Source organism: Tachysurus fulvidraco, chromosome 4, assembly GCF_022655615.1.
Source record: "Tachysurus fulvidraco isolate hzauxx_2018 chromosome 4, HZAU_PFXX_2.0, whole genome shotgun sequence".
Classification (NCBI taxonomy): domain Eukaryota; kingdom Metazoa; phylum Chordata; class Actinopteri; order Siluriformes; family Bagridae; genus Tachysurus; species Tachysurus fulvidraco.
Genome location: NC_062521.1, coordinates 14,202,567 through 14,224,674, shown reverse-complemented (window position 1 = coordinate 14,224,674; position 22,108 = coordinate 14,202,567). Strand labels below are relative to the sequence as shown.

Sequence of the window (22,108 nt, the reverse complement as noted above, 5' to 3'; positions counted from 1 at the left end):
AGTTGTCCTACACATTACCCTCCCCTTGGTGCTCAGGCACCCCTCCTCCCAGCTGCTGAGTGGTCGTGCTGCTGGAGGCCGGCGTTCACATTCTCCTCACTGAGTGCAGAAGAGACTCTTTTCACAATATCACACACTCTCATAAAGGAGAGAACACAGAGGCTTTTACACGCATCCTGATAGGTATTTTGGCAACATGTCTATAAAAAGCCTTTCACGCTACAATGGGTCTCTGTGGGCTGTTTAAACCTTCATTTTGTTGAACACTTAAAGTCAAAGAAATGGAAATTCAACACTAGTAAATTTAAAATATGATGAACATCTAAATACTTCAAGAAGGAGGTTTTCCTTACTCCCATCAGTGAAGACCGTTGGAACAACTCTATTGGACTTCCATGATGAGCTTAAAAAGAAGAAAACCAAGCATGGCATTTAGCTGGCACAAGTCATTTACCATCCTTACACCTTGGAGGAAAGGTAAGACTTTGATTATCTGCTTTGCCATCCTGTTTATGTGAGATAATGTTACCTGCAGTTGTCAGATAAGAACAACAGATGGATTACCGGATGCAGGTGGCAATTTTTACAGCTGATGTGTCAGATTTTTTTTTTTTTTGGAAGCAAACTGCAGCTGTGGTCCTAGTTTAAACTCAACGATTTGCCATACATTTAGAACTTCAGTTATATATTCTGATTACAACAATGATTTTATTTTATTTAAATAAGGAATCTATATATTAATATATTAAGAATGTCAAGAAATGCTTTAGGCATCTATGTGATAATAATTATTCACATTTCGTGTCTAAACACTGGGATTTTACTCTTACAATATGTAAAGACCAAAAAGAAGTAACCATCTATCCTGTTTTTGTGGCTTTGTAATAACCAGTAAAATGTGCCATACTGGAATGTAATTTTTCAAATAAAGTAATCAGTTGGCTTTAATTAGCAAGATCTAATTTAGCAGGCTTTCTCATTTTTTTGTTTAGCTGTAAATATAAATCTAATGAACACGTTTGTGTGTAGTATAAAATGAAGTGCCTGCCACTGTAATTTGTTAAAGACCAATAAAAGTCTGATTGTGGGTTAATTAAATGTTCATGAAATGCTCCTATTTTCCTTGGATTTGGAAACTTCTTAATAGCTGAATGCCATTTTATATTCCAACCATCTTAAAACATGACAAATATCGAGCTGAAAGCAAAAAGATTGAAAAGTTTGTTGTTAAACCCAAGTGTCTGTTGTGTTGTTATTCTTTATTCTGATTTGTTTGCATATTTCTCCTTATCAAGAGAAATTATTTGTATCTTGCTAACATATAATTGCGCTTTACCAATGGGATTTCTTGGGTGAAATCATATTTCACCTTCAACGAAATTTGCAAACATCACAGATTTTATTTTTTATTTTTTGGAAAAAAGATTGTGCATTGTATTTGTGCTATAAATTTAGTGTTCACTATTCACTACTAAGCCATTATTAATTAATGCAAATTGTTATCACAAGTACATTAATAGATATGTGATCATTATTACTGAAGTTCTTTTCATAAGAGTTTTAGCCCCAGACAAGCCAGGATTACAAATGTGACATCACACGAGACTGTTTGTTAGATGAAAAACACTGCCATGACCTTTATTTATTCTTTCAGTAAACATCTGATTCAAATAAAACCAGGGTATTAGATGTAAGTGACTCACTAAGACAGGTGCTGACAGCAGAACTAAGCTATATTATTAATAACTAAATTGTCAACAATTTGAACTAATTTTTGATGTGTTTGTGAGTCACAGTATAAAATGTACTTTGATGGTTTCTGATTTTTGTTAGGACTGATCCATAAAGCCAGTATTTCTGGGTAGTAAGAGATTTAAGTTGTGCTTAAATACAACTCATCTGGGGCTGAATGTGCATCTGAGGAAATCTATACTGGAGCTACTGCTCCTGCACATTCTTTTCTTATCCTAACAACGTCAGATAATGAAATACTGGGCCTTTCCAGTTCAAATTGATAATGTTTCTGGAAAGCGCTTCACAGGATTCCCATCCCAGCCAGAGAATGGAAGGGAAATACTCCATTATCGAACTGAGAGACAGACAGGCAAGAAGTGCTGAGCTTATAGAAAGAGGGTGGGGGAGGTGGGAAGGTGCGCAGCTGCATTTCGCACCTCATGAAACGTGACATCTGGTCTTTGTCATCTAAAGTGAAGTTACACAAGGCCACGGAAAAGCAGCAATTACATCAAAACATTTATCAACTACCTAGAAAGTCTGGAGCTGAGAATGACTTTTAGTCTTCATTCAAACTGACTGCATAAACATCATTTTTAAAAGGAAAGAATTTGATTATGTGGCTAATCAAGAGGTATATTGTTGGTGGAGTTATAGTAGGAGTAGTTATCAACTTATTCTTATCTAATCTTAAATTGTCACTTATTTACAAAAATATTCCACTGTTACTAAATAAACCAAACCTATTTATCAATTTTAAACAATGTGAAATTTTGAAATTCTCTAATGCAATCAGAAAACAACATGATGTACGAGAATGGACATGCTGAGTTACTGAAATTTCACCTTGTGGTCATTGAGTCTGACCACCCATAGTGCTAGTCAGCTTCTTACATTCTCTTAAGCTCTTTTAACCATAAAAATAGCAGACCTGTCTTGGCCTGCCTCTGACCTCTCCACCCAGGGGCTCAGTGTCTGAGCCATGGGGCAGCCTAAGGCTTAGAGAAATATCTACTTATGTGAAAAAGTATCAGCTTGGACAATAAGCCTACTATAACATACCTAGATGTATTTAAAAAAAATTGCAATTGCTGCAGATCTTAAAATTTTGGTATGGATTTTAACCAAGCTTAATGTGACATTTTTTCTTATACGTAAACAGAGACACTTTAAGTATGGTGGAGCTCTGTTCAGAGCTGTCTCTTGTCAGTAGTCACCTCAGAGACAGAAAAATCTGACTAGAGGACAGTCTTTCACTTAAGACTACATATCTATGCTTTTATCACACTCATCACTGAAGCACTCAACACTAAAGTGTCCTAAATCAGCAGACCATAGGACTTTTTGCTGGTTGAAAAAACAAACTCTATTTAACAGGCTTTTTTTTTTCTTACCTGGCATTAAACAAACCAAGGCACTGAGACTCTGACATGACATCATTAAAATAAATTAGAGAATTTGCCTAAATAATGTGTGATGAAATCTGTGCTTGGGGTTTAAACTCGGTAATAAAGAGCTTTACATTGTTTCTGGATGTAACACCTGTTTCAATACAACAGGAAAACAGAAGGCAATGCTGTAGAGTCAGACAGAATGTTTTGTACATTGTTGAAAGAGGATTAGTCAGAGTGTAAGACTCTTCAGGTACACATCATCACTCTCTAATTTCATGCCTCTACAACTAAGAAGCTGTAATTCAGAAGTGCTCAAAAACACTGAAAATAGGCGAGTCAGATCAGGCAGGATAAATACAGTATGTCCATAGTATGATCTTAACTAAAGAATTCCTCCAATTTTTAATTGGCCAAGCAATCTTTCCTGAATGTTTGGTCAAAAGAATGAGTGTGACCAATGTTAATAACTGACAACATATGTCCTGGATTGTGATGTCTCACAAAATGTCCACAAGGAAAAGCTATTAGACATTGCTTAAAGATATTTAGTCTCCTTCTGTTTCATATCAGCGGCCCCACATTCTTATGCATTTCTGAAGTTGAAAAATCAAAGAAAAAGTCTTCATAACTCCATAACTCTTGAGTGAGCACTGACTTTTTATCAGCCTAAAAATGTGAGCTATTTTCCAGTAGTCCGGAGGGGAAAAAAAATCAGGTCTCTTAAAGCCAAACAAGTGCTCCAGGTGGGACTAAAATAATTGCTTTACAATTGGAAAAAAAAAAACTGGGCCAGAAACAAGGCCAGAGCTGTATGTCAAAAGCAAAATGTTTTGGTGTGTAGAGGATGGAAGCACAGTTTCCATGGAGTTCATGGATTCAGGTGCTTTTGAAATAATGTATTTGTCCGGGTGTTAAGAGACCAGAAAAATGTGGGCCACATTTTCTTCCTACAATGGTATTAACATACTTTTTTTTGCTTTGTTTTTATTTTTAATGCATTCATTCTCTGGTGCACGTAGGACCTCAGCATTAGTCACATTCCTGCCTGCCAGGGTATGGATGAGGGCCTGTTTGATCTCTCTATACCAGCAGCCAGGTCTTGGGGATGTTAATTGAAAACCAAGGGGGATTGAGATGCAGATTGCTTTCTCCTACAGAGTGGTTCAAAAATGCTCAGCAATCAGCAATTCTGTAATTCTTGCCTGCATACATTGCCCATGAGGATCTGGTTAGGCAAAACTTTCAGATGGACCATTTAAATTGAATTAGCCTGTTTTGTTCTAGGTCTTTGACATCAAGAATCCAATTAATGCATCCTTGACTATTTGTCTACTTGTATAGTGAGATTATCAACCTCATACATTGCGCTGAGAGAGATAACAACCTCCATGTATTCACAAGGCATAGGAGTATATTATATTGTATAAATATCTAGTGTTTTTCATTGAGGGCCAATGAACACATCGTTTACCTAAGACCAGCATACCAAAGAACACCAAATAAGAGAGAGCCATGCAATAAAGTGCATTTGGTGTTCTTATCTATGACTAATTAATGTATTAGTTTAATAGAATATTTTAAAATTAAACTTGTAGGAACACGTATCATCCAGGTTTATGTTGTGGTGCTTGTATTCATAGCCTGAGGTGTCCTGCCAGGAATTCATGAGAAAAAAGCTAGCAAAACACAGCCATTGTTTTGGATTAGGGTAAAAAACCTGAACCAGAAGCATTTTTTTGACCTTGAATGATTGAAATGGTATCAATGTTTGTGCAGAGCCACTATCCAATCTAAAAACAACTACCCAACTGAATGAAAAAACACATTCTTTTCCCAGACGCCGTAAAATGACATTATTTCTTTTTTACTGAAAAAATGAAAACAGCTCTAACGGTGATCCTGACTCTTTATGTACTGATTGTACTTTATGTGCCTCTAAATACATTTAAGTAAGTGTTCAATAAATCATTTATATGTACAAATGTAAATAAATTAAAAACATCTGAATGTTCAGAGGTCAAACTTCCAACCATTTCTTAAAGGATCAGAGGCCACAGACTAATTACAGTTTTCAAATAGATAATTTCTGAGTCTGCTTTCAAAACACTTAGTTGTATGGGGAAGGGAGCTTATTATTTAGCAGGCCCTAGAACCCAGGTAACAGGTCTTTAAAATTCTGACAAAAAAGGAATACTTGACAGACACCTGAAAAGTATCAGATTGCTGAAGGTTAGAAATACGAGAAGTCACATATGACTGAACGCTGTAATGTCATTAACCAAGCCACAAGATCAAAGCTGGACAGTTCAGTGCAGGAGACAGAAATAACTATTGGCTCACTGCATCCTGAGTCTTTTTTTTTGGATGTCTAATGGTAAAGAATGCTTTATAGTATTAAAGATAAGCTTTCAGCACTGTGAACAGATTTTTGAATACATGCTTTCATATATCATTTGAATGCTGCGCTTGAGTCTACACTGACATATCAGAAATAAAAAAAAAAGCATTTTTGAAATACCTGTTTTTTCTGTCAGTCTGTACTTATCTTGAAAAAAAAAACCCTTGTATTCACATTAATGACAAACACGATACCATTCTATTGTTCCAGATATGTAACTGAAAAGTTTATACAATAATTTACTCAAATCTGGGCAGTTACAAATTCCTCTTTTTCCTTCCTTCCTCAGAAAAAAACTGGAACATATTCCTCTGTTTTTGTTGTATTAGTAACTATATTATTATAATGATATATTAAGGTGAAGTCAGTAAAAACATTTATTATTTTTTTTATTTTATAGGTAAAGGGGACATGGCTTTAGAAAGTGAGGTTGTGCTGACGAAGATGAAGTTCTTCAAAAATTTCCAAGAGAAACTTTCAGGAGAAAGTAATGAGGACTCTGTGTCAAACATGTCCATGCCTGAGCAGGATGTTCCTACAACACACCAGGCTGAAGAAGCAATTTCTGTCAGTAGTGCAGCACCTGAACCAAATATGGTGGAGTCAAAGAAAGACTATTTATCTGCAATTTTTTCCAGTACCCAGTTGCCAGGTTTGTACAAATTTGAATCAGAGGACTCTGGGGTTGAGATGCCTAGTGGTGCGAACTCACCCTCTACTCCAACGGGTTCAGAGCAGAGCTTTGTTGTTCACAGTAGAGAGTCTTCATGTGACTCTGGCAAACCCAACCCACACATACGAGCTAGCAGTCATCTGCTCTCACTGGAAAAAAGTACAGAATCCTTACAGACTGACCCAGCATCATGTACATATTCCCAAGAAACCAATCTCACAATATTACAAGACAGTCCAGAGGATGAGATGGATAATGTTCAATTGGAGGTTGCAAGAGATTCAGAAAGGTCGGAGAATGGAACCTCAGTGAAAGCCTCGGAAAGCTGTGAGAACGGCTCAGTATGTACAGAGACAGTAGATGCAATAACAGAAGGTGATGCTGCTGTGGACACAGGACCAATGATCCATGTAATTGGTGCATACGAAGGGAACATGGAAGTGGATTTGCAACAGCAGCCATTAAGGAAAAGTACAACGAGTGACAGTCTGGATGAATACATGGACGAATGCTGCAGGCTTAGTGAGGTAACATTTAATATAACATTTAACCAAATTTGGTTGGTATTTACTCATAGACTTTGGATTGTGTCCAGGTTTATAAAAGCAAATCAACACTTTCTATGCAGCTTCAGAGTGACATGTTAAGATGAACATTACTTTTAGAAGCCAAATACAACAGTAACAGTAATTCTTTGTTGGCAAGCATTCACAGCGGCTGCTTTGTTTTTTTTTTTTTGTTTTTTTTTGTTTTTTTTTTACACCTTTAGAGGTAGAATGCCAGCACCGTGGTACAGATACATGGCTCATAACTCTTTTTTGGTCTGGGCTTCAGGGTGACATTTAAACATGCGAATACAAAAATTCATAAAGATGAAGTAAAGAAGTAAAAAAAAATGCATAAAGCAATAACTCTAAATAAATATCAAGCAAACATATAAGTGCAAGGTAATCAAGTAATTGGTATCACTGTCAAGACCTTTATAAGATATCATTCTTGATTGATCAAGAGTTTTATAACACTTTTATAAAAGCAATAGAATCACATTCATGATACTATGAACAGTGTTCTCATTCATGAAGATGCCCGGTAATGAACTCCACCTATTCTGCACCTGACAGCTGTTCTACAACCTGTTCGATGTGTTGAACATGTTTTTCTTTCATGTTCAGTTAAATTATTTCCAAGTAGCCACCGCCTCATATACAAGAGTTTTAATCAATGGACTTCAATTACAACTATTAAAGTAATAGTTAAGAAGGTTGCTGTTCCTTTAAGATGCAAAAATACTTTGGTCTGATTAGTTGACGTAGATACATGACACCCACCTGAGGTAAATGCAATATATACAGAATATATACAAGTAATGTTAGCAAGCTAGATAGCTAGAAATAATAATGGAACTGACACTCTTAAATATCCCTGAGATAAAACCGCCATAAACATGTGAGAACCATTGTCAACTAGTTCAAAATGACCAAAATGTAGCCATAAGGCACAATTACTACCACGATGTTAATGTGGAGACTGAAAGTGCTTATTGCCATAAGTTGGATGCAAAGGAAGTTTATTAACAAACATCAATATCAATGCAAAATCCAAAATCACAATACAATTTTTCAGAACCAATGCACAAAAATCATAGCTGAATGTTTGTAGAAAGTTTGAAGATGTTGGGAAGTGTAGTCCATGGTGATCATGTTTGTATGCTGTGGTGAACCTGGCACTGACCTGACTCCCTGCTGGAAAATCCAGACAACACTGACCAGCTACTAGCTGGCAAAACACAGGCCTTGAGGATAGACTGGTAAGTGTTGGTAGAAGGAAACTAAATTAACTTTATTAACACCAACAATACAATGCTATTGTTAAGAAAATAACACAACACTAAGGCCATTAAGAAACATTTATTGATCAATTGGTTAAGTAATAAGAACACTGGGAAACATGCTGCCAAAGATGGCCTACCAGCATGACCATCAATGTATTGTTTAAGCAGCTGGTAGATGGTCAGGCAGTATTTTTCCAGCAGTGTTATCATTGTTAACACAAATTATTCGATCAAATTTGTGGATTCTAATTGGCTGTTTTGTCAAAGTAGGAATTCAGCAGTAACTTTGGCAAACCTACACTGTACGGTTGACTTGAGGCTGAAATGTACTGATCCAGTGGTTACGCACAGACTGAAATCCTCAGGGACGTCAGAACAAATAAACAATAAATGTCTGCCACTCCTTACTGATTAACAGAATGTTTAGTTGTTTCTCCCCGATGCCTGCTGCTCCAAATAACTCTGTGACAGACGATAGTAATAGCACTCCAGTTTGACTGAGCAGGACAAGCTGCTACAAACTAAATACGCGGCCAGATGTAAATCACAAAAATCTTTTAACAGACATTTTGAAAAAAAAAAAATTACCTCTGGCCAAAATCTACATTTACAAATCTACATTTTATATTGTACATCATAGTCGTCATTTAGCAAGGAACATCCAGCTTTCAACAGTGTGGACATTTTAAGGTTGATTTGTAAAAGCAAATAAGAGCTGTGTCAGATGTAAGGCTACTGTATCTCATGCTAATGTAATTCAGATCATAAGTTATATAACACTGTCAGGTTTAAACAGTAAGTATAATTCCCAAATAAATGCTTTCAAGTTAGAGGCTCATACATTCACCTGAAAGACATTTAGCTGCTCTTATAAACAAATTAATGTCTTGTTTAACTAAAAAAGTGATTAATGAGAGATATTTAAATAAATATTTGATCTGGTAAATGCATAGGGGTTTCCAGAAAGATTTCACATTTTCAGATTTCCATGTGAATCTGTTAATGTTACAATGCTTTTCAGTATGGTTTAGTTTTTCTTTGGAGTAGGCCGTGGGAATGTAAGAGCATAGTGTTCTCTAGCCTGGCCATGACATGGAGTATGTTGTGTTCTGCTTCTGTACAGTACAGTACTGCTGTCATGGATTGTGTGTGGTGTAGTTTTCTCTTCTTTTTATGGAGCCGCACATCACCCAGCACCTTTTCATCTGTGCTGAGTGACTGTGCAGATGTCTGAGATGAATAAGACCAGCATGACCAACCATCCCTGCTGTATGGGACCTGTCCTTCTCTAGGCAAACCTGGATACATCAAGCAGGTGTCAACAAGCAGGTGTCATAACTAAAATATGTATGCAGGCAACATTGTTTATTAACCTTTCAGGATCTGGTGTGTTGTGTTTTAAACAGTGTTTCTAGAGTGTATGGGCACAGTGATGACAGACAGACTGGGCAGTCAACTCTAGCTTCATCATTACCTGTCAGCACACCTAATAAACTAATTCCTTTGCCCACTAAACAGAGCTCTTAGACTGAGGAAAGGGATATCCATACGATTCATGCACAGTAACTTCAATGGGTTCCTCTTTGCCTTTCCTCTAATCTGATTTGTTTCCTTCTTATAAGAGTAGAACAAGGCTGCAGTACTGTTTTAATAAGGAAAAGGAGATGTGATGCGTGTATTTCTATCCATCCTGGCAACATCAGGTCCTTTAATCTTTTAAGGCATCAGGATTTATATAAAAGATTTGTTTTCTAAACCAACCTTATGCATCTACCTAAAGATAAATGACATTTTAAAGCATACTAAAAGGAAGGGTTATTTACCATGTTGCATACAGATTTTGGAGAATGAGCACCTAAGAAAACCACACCTCCATAAGAATTTGAGAAAGGCTAATGTTGGAAGAAGGTATTGCGAGCTAAACATTGTATATCACATCCTGTGGCTTATTGTTGAATGTTACCAGCAGTGGTTTGTGACTATAGACATTTTAGTTTAAACTTGTGACATGGACTACATGTCCAGCGTACTCTGTAGCAGATCATTTAGAGTGTTTTTAAACATACCTTTGTTCATTATCCAGGGTTGCCAGATTTCAACAAAATGTATTTTTATAACATAAAAATAGATGTTTGTTTATATCGGTCTGTGACAGTCATACTGTATATAAAATATATCAAATTTATGACTGCCTACACTAGTACTGTGCCTTTTTTTAGGAAAATGGGTTAGTTTTCATTCCGATTCTTTGCTATAAATTAGGAGACAATTGGTGGACAATTAGTGTGTTTTTAAACTAGCTATGTTTATAGAGCGAGCATGGGTCAGTTTGATTCTTGACCAATGGACATCTATTATCTTTCGTTGCATTTTCCATTTTTGACCATATGGGCAACTGGGAAAGGAACACTGGCTTAAACTGTATCTGTCAATTAGCAACAACAAAAAACACAGACAAACAAAAAAACATTGGTGTGCAGAAATGTCAATGAAATATAAAGGATTTTATGAAGATTAATATTTGTTGAACAACTGCTAGGTTTTATGGATGAGTCACCACTGCATACCATAGTACTAACAATTTATTCACTTTACATAAAACAGAAATGATACAGTTTCTATAGAAGTCTACAAGAATCTACAAGATTTGTCTGAAGACCGTATACAGATTGGAAGTACGCTTTTTAAGAATGATCTGTTCCAATATTGGAAGGCTGCAATGCAGCAGGGTTTTTGATATCCATGCTCAAAGGCACCACATTCGACAAGTGTATTAGAGAGAATTAGCCAACTGCTAGAGTCCTGAATTTCAGGACTGGAACTGATGAACTGATGGAACTGAGATAAAGTGATTGTAGCTTCCTATAAATAAATCTTACATGACATGTTATGGAATCACTGAATGTAACTTTGAGGGTGGATTCTGGTTGCATCTGCATTTTTTTATTTTTTTTTCGTTCTGAAGCAGTTCTGGAAAAGATTCATGCCAATGAAACACATACACAGAATGATACACACTGTTCTGTTTGTTCAGCTCTCCAGATCAGTATAAATGTTTTTCTCAAGTTATTTATGACTCTAACACAATTATGTAATCAGCAAAAACTAGTCAGTATACATAAAAATAATTGTTTAAAAGGGGAAAAACAAAACATTATGTTTATCCCAATACATAACTTTTTTTGTCTGTGCATGTTGAAGTATCTGATAGTTGTTTTTGACTTAGTTTGTTCTGGTTAATACTAAAAATGGCACACCTTTTTCCATATATCTTTCTCCACCCCACATCTGGCTGGTCATTCCACTCTGCTAGAGTCACGATTAGAAAAGAATTTGCACATGAGCAGTTTGCTGTATATTCTCTGTTGAGAATACATCTTTTTCTATATCAATGCTCTTTAATACATACAAATATATACATACATCTATGTGTGTGTGTGTGTGTGTGTGTGTGTGTGTGTGTGTGTGTGTGTGTGTGTGTGTGTGTGTGTGTGTGTGTGTGTGTGTGTGTGTTGCATGAATACCACCCAAATATTAAAAACAGCTGTTTTTACTTGGACTGGAATTCAGTTGTGTTTATAAAGTTATGGTTCACAATAAAATAACAAAAACCCTGAGTTTTGTTCAATTTGAGTTTGTGTAATAAACACATTGCTTTCTTTTCTGAAGGGGAGGAAGTTTAGGGTGTGGGGCTTTCCCTAGCACTTCCCCTTTCCCCTTACCCAGGACACTTGGGATCCTGAGAAGGATAAGATCTGTTAAACCTCATCCTTTTGGGTCAGGGAATAATAGTAAGCACCAAATGACTGGCTTTCACATGTTCTCATTACTCAGCATGTGAGAATGTTCACAGATCCATGTTTGTTTTTTTGGATTTAATAATCTTTGTACAGCATAGCTGTCCTGGATGAAACACTATTAAACTCTAATATCCTGTCCACTTTACAGAGACACGATCTGATAAAAAGAAGCCTTTATTTCTGACATTACAGCACAGTGAGTCTTTATTTGCAGATCCCAGCTTTAGAAGTTTGAGTCACAACACAGTATCAACCATGATGAGACACCCTTGGAACGGGGATGGTGGGGTGTGTGTGTGTGTGTGTGGGGGGGGGGGGTGTTTAAGTGGGCCAACAGTGTCAGCTTTGCAGTGCCGGGGATTGAACCCGATTTACCAATCAACAACCCAGCACCTTAACCACTTGTGCTTGTTCTAGTGAGCAAATGATTGAATTAATCAGACAAAAAATAAATAATTTGACACAATCATTTAATGAATAAAGTCACAATTTCCTGCATGTTCTGGTAAATAATTTGATAGGCAAACATTTAATCACTATTTTTTACCTGCTATACCCTGTTCAGACTTACCCTGCACCATCATGCCACCCTTAAATGGAAAGACTGAATTTTGACAATTAGGCAGGTTTTCAAATTTATAACAAGTGCTACAGAAAGGCAATACTCAAAAATAGCTCACTCACTATTATAAGTGTGTAACTATGACCTCTTAAGAATCTCACACTCCGTCAAAGGAAATAAGTGATGTCAGCTCCCAGCATTTTTGCTCCCTGTTATGATTTTGTCTTCTATTGTTTAAGCCTCTGTGTTTCCACTGATGGTGGGCTCTGGGACGTAAGAGGCACGGAAAAGCTTTCTGGAGAAAAAAAATCCTGGACCTGAGCTCATATCCTGCTTTTGTTGGGGCACTTTTTGGAATGTGGATGATTGTTTAAATATTTGTTCAAAGGTTCCTTTTAATATTTCATAAAATGTGGACCTTTGCCACTTTTATGCAAATTGTGAATCAACAAACTAATATTTGCAATCATTGCTTTGTACATCAAACAAATGTGGTCTTCTTAACCATATAAACCTAACTCAATAACTAAGAGCTGACAGGTCAGAAGCGATATACTGTATGTGCAGAATTGTGACATTTTCCTAAAAAAGGTTGTGATGCAGTTCATCACCCTAATATCGGTACCCCAAAGTTTCTGAATACAATTGAACCCTTAGCTTAGTTTAGTGCTTGCTAGTACAGCTGAATATTAAAGAAAAATTCATACTGGAATTAGATGGATTTTAGACATTATGGAATCATGATGTTTGGTTTGCAGTATAATATGCCACGGTATGCAAATGTGACTAATCTTTAATGGTTAACCGGTTAAAATATTCCAATTAAAGAGTGATTTGCATGGCCTTTCTTCTTGAGTTCTTTAAAGATGCTTCAAATGAGATTGAAATCTCACATGGGATTTTAAAAATGTAAAAAAAAAACAAAAAACAAAAAAACAACATGCCAGAAATAGAGTAGTATAAATGTGAAGCTTAAAGTTTAAATGCTGCTATGATATTCGTACAAATTGACTGCTGCGTCATGCGTGAATATGTAACACATATTCAAGTTATAGAGAAAAAATTTTGTTAGCCCCTTATATGACTGGACCGCTGGCTATGATGTGCTTCTCATTTACAATTATTTTAATAATGACTTTCAAACAAAACAAAAAAACACTAAACTTTTTCTGTCAAAAGTCCAAACAAATTTCTTCTGTGAACATAAAAATACCTTTTTAAATGCTGGGTGTGAATTATCTCATGCACTGATCTTTACATTATCACTTATATGCCACTTCATGCTGTTGTTTAATTTCTTAAGGGTTATTATATCCAGTCAGCACCTGTCCAGTGATACTGTCCAAATGTAATGTTCCAGGTCTTTTTTCCTGTGTTAATGTGATAAAGTTGTTTTTCTCTCTCTCTCAGGTGAACCAGGTTCAGTCTAATCCACTGGGCTCAGGACTGGGCTACCTGGAACACATCTGTCAGCTAATCGAGAAAATCGGACAGCTCCAGGAGCACAACCTCAAACTGCAGAAACAGATCTGTTTCCTGCATAAGGAAAGCAAGGTGAAGAAATCTAAGGAGGTAAGTCCAATAAACTCATTATAACTTAAATGACACATAATGTTATTAGTGTTCACATAGTTAATCATTAAAAAGTTAAACCCTGAAAAAAAATAAATGAAATGATAATAGATAAGATACATTAAGTTTGTCTTAGTAAACCTAGAAAACGAATTCAATAGTAAACCTAAAGTAAAGTTAAATATCCTCTCTTTTTTACTATGGACTTAAGAAAATTTCTTCAGGTTAACTAAGAAAAAAAAAATCATTTTAGGAATAAACTGCAGGTGACACTTGATTTTATGTATCTAAATCCTTAAGTGAGAGATTGTTGGAACATGTTGCCCCAATATAAATCCAGCAGTTCTGCACAGGCCTTAGAAGCGGGTTGTTTGTCAGATAAAAGTGCATTTAATAAAAAGCACATCTGGGTTTAAGCCTCATACACATATGGTCCACATATTTCAGGACATCCCCGAGCCCCCTCCACAACACAGTTGAGGTATTTGCATTGTCTCATTATGATGCTGATCTTATAAAATGGTATAAGATGTTTGCTATTATAGTTTAGTTAGTCCTTCCACTTGTCATTTCTGATACTGCATAAAAACATTTCTACCAAGAGACAATGGATTATTATGGTCTTATAGTCAGTGGGTCGAATGCTATTTTATATTTAGATGCTTTAAAGGAATAGGTGTTTTTATGTGTCTAATTCTTATGTTAATTTACATATTCTGCAAAAATAATAAATACCATGCTTTGTTACATGCTTATATGCGAATTTTAATCTGTTCCCTGTTCTAAGCTCAATTTTTGGTCTAAAATGCTAGCTGTAGTACAGTGACAGAGCATGTGTAACATACTTCAGCAGTCCACTGTTACAAACTACCATGGTATTAAAATGGCTACTATTTCCTCAGACGGGCATTTACAGAATGTATTCTGCTTGCTTGATCATCCTTCACCCACCTTTGTCCCATTTTAGACATCTGCCCTATGACTAAAATCCCATGCCAGCACATTGTGTAGCTGTCTGCCTCCCCTTAAAGACTCTGGCCACTGTGAGAGCTGTTTTGTTCATGGTTTTTCTAGAAAGCCTGTTCCAAACTGGCTCTGTCAGTTTGGGCGCTCGGTCCGGAAAAGCTTTTTGCGACACAGTGAGCAAGCTCAGCAGGGAGCCGCACTTCAAAGTCATCAAAGAAAGCGAGCGAGGCGAAAGTGAGGGATTGGCATAGGCAGCCATTCTGAATTCAGACCAAGAATCCTCTCATTTTCAAGTTCCAGAGCTTTATTAGCACATTCTGGTAAAGGTCTTGTTTAAATGTTTATGCATTTTTTAAATGTTTCTTCTCCCCTGCTGTGTTCATTTCTCCCAACTTGGAAGGCTATGCTGCAACAGTGGTGTCTTTTATTGGTAACCTGAAATCATATACATGTTCTGTAGCCCAAGTATATGCTTGTTTTTGCCCCTTTTATGACAGTTGTATGAAATTCTAGTAAACATACGTAGAAGGTAATCAGCAATGGTATCATATTCTTAAAAAAAAACAATGCTTTCAATGGTGGGCAAACTTTGTAGACCACACTGCTTGTTCATAATCTCTGGGACAACAATTCCCCCTGTTATGTGTGTATGATGGATGAAAAGGCAATGGGGCCACAACACGCCATCACACACATCAAAAGACAGGGGAACTCTGCTGAAACGTGCCCCAGTCTCTGTAATAATGGGCCCAGCTGACACGCCAGTCTCCTCCCTGCTGCTTCCAGCCACCCTCCTCTGCACCCTTAAGACAGCCTTTCATTTGTAGTCATTATAATCCTTCACAACCCAGACAATAAGCAGTTACCACCTACATGGTCTTGACTCTCTTACTACTCCAGTAAAGTATGTATTATCTAAGACCAATCTTAAAAGCAGCAACAGTCTGTCAAAAGAGGACTTGGCACTGATTAAACTTTAATATATACCGTATGTTGATAATATACCGCAGTAGACGTGTCACTTTCCTCTTTGCATTTCATGAGAATGCAGGGAAATGCCTTTGATCTATCAGGCATGAAATTCTCATCTATACAAATACAGATACAGGCCTCCAATTCCAGATTCAAATATCAAGTCCATGGCCTTTTCCTGCACATATTTCAAAGCATGAGAAAATTGCACAATTGATATTGTATATGTGGTAAATGAATGCGAACTACACCACAGTGTGCAGTGACAATTAAACACAATGAAATATTCCCTGGATTTGAGCTTCATATGAGCTATTAGCCAGCATGTCACTGATGCATCCTTAACATGTCATCAGAAAATGAACGTGCTGCATTTAAATGAGAAACTAAAAGCAGACAGACTCTAAGCACATCTTTTCTAATCAAATTACACAAAAGGGCAAATAACGGAACCTTAAAGTTTATACTTTAACGTTTAAACGTTTATACTTTCTTCTAAAATATTTATTTTTACTCAAGTAGAAATATTACCAAATAATGCTTAAGTACAGAAACAAAGTATTCCTACTTTGTTCATACAAACTTACAGCTGACAAGACAAGTGCACGATGGCTAACATCATCAAATACTCAAATAAATAAGAAACAGATGGTGAACATACTCGGCATGTTTTGCTGAGGGCTTTTCTTGACCCATGGGTGTGAACAATAACAGGCTAAATTATCCTTATGTGTACTCTGACCCCTGTGATTCATTATCATAATATTATTGTTTCAGAATCCTATTACTATTAGAAACTGAGAATTCAGTCCTATGACTGTTAAAACTATGCATGAATAAAACTTCCTGATTTCCACTAAATTTATTAATCAACATCATCCAATTATTGTTTCAGGATTTCTTCCAACAGCATTGTCACTGCGGAGCAGCAGGTTTGGCTTTTCAGGAACTGAAGAGACATTCACGCAGTGACTTCTCCAGCCTAACAGCATCCAGTGTCACACTGTCTGACCTCACCACCATTCCTGAGGGCACACATATCCCGCTTCGGCCAGTTTTCAGCAGTGAGTACAGCCCCCATGTGAGATAGTGGAGTTGTTCTCAAAAATGAAAAGCTTCTTTAGGGTACTGTTGGGCAATACAGTTAAAAAAATGCCAGGATTGTTCGAAGTATTTGTTTTCATTTTCAAGAGCATCAATAACATTGCATGATTTCTGAGATCATAATACATGCAAGTGTTCAGAATGTACTGTCTATTTAAAGCCTATTTTAGTATGTTAAGAATCTATCACCAATGTAAAGCCTAATTTAATGAATGTTTACGTATCTTCACATTAACGTGACGACTGAGTAAAATGTTTCTGGCTTTACACACAGGGAAGTCCAGTTGCATATTAAGTTTATATTGGGTGTGTCTTAAAATGAAAGTAATACTGCCCAAAAAACACTATAATCATTTCTAAATGTTTTTCTTGCTTATTTCCTAAGCATCAGACATTCCCAGAGGTGTGGGGGTGTGGGTAATGGTGGATTATTAGTTATTACTTCACTGAAAGGGAAATTTGGGTTACAAAAAAGGAATCTCTAACTGCATAACATCAATAGGGATTATTTTGGTATTCTGGGCTCCATCCCTGCATAGGAAATTAGAGTGTGTGAATGTATGTTTGTGTGCATGTGCCAACCCAAATCTAGAGATCCCAACGGAGCAGTGATTCACTTGACCATCTGTCATAACAGTTCTTTCCTCTTTGTGATAACTGTTTCTGACTGTGTAACTGTATCCGGTAATAAGGATCCATATCTGGTTTGATTTCTGGACAGATTGTGAAGGAGGCTGCCAGCAGTTCATGCCTGTGTGGAGAAAAGGGTTTAACAGGAGGAGCTATGCAGAGGGGGAGGCCAGATACCTGAGTGACAGCTCAGAGGTTCTCTCTGCTCCCCATAGACGGGTGAGTCATGCGAGCTGATGAACTTTAGCAAACTGCTATCTCACTCAGGCTAATGATTTGTCATCATGCACAGTACACAAAAGACTATAAGGGAGGGTACCAGTGTGACTCATGCTGTCATATTATACTATGAACTAACAGAAAGCAGATGCATGTACACCTAATGTACAAGTAAAGTGTTCCACACACACACACACACACACACACACACACACACACACACACACACACACACACACACACACACACACACACACACACACACACACACACACAAACTAATTTTATTGAATATTTGTGGGCCAAATTGCGGAAGGTAGTCCATACCCACTAAGAATATAAAGGTCTTGAAATGTTCTGTATGAAGGAATGGTCCGCTGCAAGTATTTTCAATTTTAATACACATTGCAGAAACAGGCATGATGTTATACATGGAAATCTATAGCAAATATCAGTTATTACTACATTGTCATCTATTTTATGCTAATATTTATTTATTTTCATTTGCTGTGTGTATGTGCAGCCAGAGAACTATACATGGGGCAGGGTGAAGGAGTTGGTGAAGAAGAGCAAGCTGAGGAACCAAAGCAGACTGGGTCTTTCCTCCAGCTCCTTCAAGAGGTCATGTCCACAGTTATACAGGTATGGGACACCCAAAACATCTGCAGTTATATTCATTTTATCTGTAGTAGAACCAGATGAACCAGTTATTAATGTAACAAATAAATTGTAGCACTTTATTTACCATTCAATATTAGTTAAATCTGTCCATAGAAACCAAGGCACATACAATTTAATAGGGGTAGTTTGCATGATTCATTCATTCATTCATTCATTCATTCATTCATTCATTCATTCATTTTCTACCACTTATCCGAACTACTCGGGTCACGGGGAGCCTGTGCCTATCTCAGGCGTCATCGGGCATCAAGGAGAATTCGTTAAAATGGAACATGTACAAAATTGGAAGAAAATTAAGGTGTATATTAGCTGAAATTTATGAACAGCTTTCTAAACTTTATTATGATGTAGAATATGACTACATCAGCCATCACACCCTGTTGGACTATAACTTTCAAGGACATTTGTCTAACTTTTTCTACAGCAAAAATTAATTAATGAAAATCAATAGTATGAGCTGAGGATAATGTGAGGGTCAGGACTATTTCATAAGAACTAAAAAACAATATTATTTAAAAAAATCTCATGATCTATTTATTTAAGAAAGAATAAGCAAATTTATAAGAATAATGACATTAAAATGAAATGAATTAGCACAATGAACAGCGAAAGTAGTTAATATTATTTATAGTGCAAAGCAGTGTTTAGCCTTATTTATGTTAATCCAGACTTGTATCCTGGGGAATAGGATACATTCTCACTCTGGGTCCTTTTGTGTTTAAACTAAAATGTTTTCAATAAAAATCTTTTCATTGAAAGTAAAATTGAATGAAATGAATTCTCCATAAACCACCTGTGCTCCCTAATCTCATCTACATACTAATTCCTTCCTCATACTTTTGAACTGTACTCATGTGGTGGTTGGTGACTAGTACTGACTTCTGTAATTGAATAGGGAGTTATTCATCAGGTCATGCCTTGTCATACACACAGTCATCTTATATGCTAAGTGCTAATTTGACCAGTGGGACTATAGTGGGACATTCTTGCGCAGCAGATTTTCTCAAAATGTTTTCTGCTTTTTTTTTCCTTCAGTAAAATATTATGTTGTAAAATTTTAGATTCAAATAAATGTTTAGGTGTTAGACCCTATGCAGGAACAGTGGCCTGGCTTTGTTTAAGGGTCTTTTAGCAAAAGGAATCTGGTGGGAGTCACATAGCTTGCTGAAACATCTATTTCTCTGCCCCCTCAACGTCATGCGCAAGTGAGCTCCAGTCCTCCTCATACGTGCTCTGGCATCGGTTCAGATGAATAGTTAGGGGCTGTAGTGTCAGGTTCAAGGTATGCTTGGAGGAGTAGGAGCATTCCACTCATTAGATGAGATACGGATGTGCCAGTTGCACATTCATCCCAAGAAAGAGTTTAATTTCCTGAGAAATAGTCTAGGGGACAACTTAACTCTTTACATGTGTTTAGTCATGAATATACAGGTGAGAAATATAGATATCATTAAATATTCTGATTACCTGTGCTTGAGTAAACAGTTTGTAAATACGTAGAATATAAAGAGACATAAAAGGTATACTACTACTACTACTACTACTACTACTACTACTACTACTACTACTACTACTACTACTACTACCACTAATAATAATAATCTTTGTCTATTTCATTTACAGGCCTGAATTGGGACAAATGGAACTGTCCAGAAGAGACAGGAACTCTATGATTGTCCTTGATCATCAAAAACTGGACTATCATTGGCCTCATTAGCACTGATTAGGTTAGTCAAACAAACTTGTAATCATAGAAAATACTGGTTTATAATCTTCACCCCTTCTTTCAGTTGGTAAACATAAAGGTTCAGTGAACTGTGGTGCAAGCATTGGGCATTAGCAGTGCCACATTGCAGTGTTATCTTGCAATAATATTGCTTAACTAGAGCTGATAGACCTTCATGTATTCACTGCTTTACCCTCTGTAACTGTTTTCCAGCTGGACACTGAACAGATGCCACATGATGAGAAAACATTTCCTTGAAGAGGAGGACACAGTCACGTTGTACAGACATGGGCAAAAGAAGAAAAAGGAAGGGGAGGACAAGATGATGATGATGAGAAAGTGATCTGACTGATTAGAGAAGAGTTAGAAAACTGGGGGTGGCCTCATAGCTCACACCCAAAATGTTCAACAGAAATACCTGTATGTTTGTATATGAGTGTACAAAGGACCTATACATATGACTGGTTCATTTTCATATTGTATGTTAGACACTATATATAAATGTTAATAAAAGTAAATCTTTTGGGCATTTGTATAGTGTATACAATGCCGTAAGCATGATGAGGTATCATAAAGTAGCATAACAAATGAGATATTTTATCGCAGAACAGTTTCAACTTCAATATATTCATATAAATAAATAAAAATAACAGACATATTTAATTCAATTTTAAGACTATGTAAAAATATAATATAAATAAATATAGCTTGGCCCATTTCATTGGCTCTCAGTCTGTTCTGAATATTTCTGAAAAATATCTAAAGGTGTCCCAACACTAACAAATATCGAAGCATATGGGATGCTATTCAGCAGTCTACAGTACCTTGAAAATAATATACTAGAACATGGAGCCTTACACTGCAGCTAATGGTCCTGTGGTCTGCCTGACAGGTGTTACACACTATTCATGGTAAAACTGGTATGGTTAATAAAATATAATAAAATAAATGTATTTTATTAAAACCAATCTGCTAGGAATGTGACCAAAAATGTACCTGCTATGTTATGTAAATATATTACCTTTACAGAACAGCAATAAGTGAATTGAGCAAGACAACCTGGCTAAAGTGTTTCTTTGCCCAGTGCAAGGTCAGTACACAACAGTAGCATCGTAACTTAACATGTCAAACATAGAGTTAACAGTGAAAGCAATGTAAGCATTGTGTGTGTGTGTGTCTGTGGGGGTGTGTGCGTGTTATTTTGGTTTGGTGAAAGAGCATTAAACACTAGATGGTTTACTGTATATTGTATACTTGCAATATTGTATTTACGAGTTTACATACTGAATTTTTCATATGACTACAGAAAAATGTATGACTGTTGTTGATGTATTGAAAAGTGTACTGTGTTGAGAGCTGTTCTTCTACTATGTATTGTAATATATCGAAATTGATGAAATATTTCAGTATGGATATTGAATTCCTATTCCAAATTATTTTTAATAAATACAGCTGTGGAATTTCTAAACAAGTACTTGTCCTATTTATGTTTCACAGGATATCATTCATTCCTTCACCTAAGATTAAGCTTGAATTTAAAATAAATTTGACAGGATTTGCATGATACAAGTCAACATTTCCATATATTTCTAGCACTTCGGCTCTGTTACGTTTCCTTACAGAGCAAGAGAAATTTATTCCACCGTCGAGTTATACCAAAAGATGCCAGGTGTCCATTTTGTCACAGATTTTTAACTAATAAAATTAAAATGTACTGATATTGGTTTCTATAATGTGACATATTGTCTATTTATATTAAGTTTAGGCTAGTTATTCTCTTGAATGGGCAAAGCATCTTAATTCATAAAATTGTCTGTCGCAACTATGGTTTAATAAACTTAGATAT

At 36.3% G+C, this 22,108-nt stretch overlaps 1 protein-coding gene across 1 annotated transcript; it reads left to right on the top strand.

Annotated features, from left to right (window-relative positions):
• Positions 1-95: 95 nt before the first annotated feature.
• Positions 96-21,733, top strand: si:ch211-250c4.3 (uncharacterized protein LOC100535981 homolog). Its single transcript, XM_027142200.2, has 8 exons — positions 96-477; positions 5,927-6,726; positions 13,803-13,964; positions 16,798-16,966; positions 17,728-17,855; positions 18,379-18,497; positions 20,160-20,263; positions 20,476-21,733. Exons 1-7 carry the CDS (start codon positions 396-398, stop codon positions 20,251-20,253), a joined length of 1,554 nt encoding a protein of 517 aa, XP_026998001.1. The 5' UTR covers positions 96-395; the 3' UTR covers positions 20,254-20,263; positions 20,476-21,733.
• Positions 21,734-22,108: the final 375 nt, after the last annotated feature.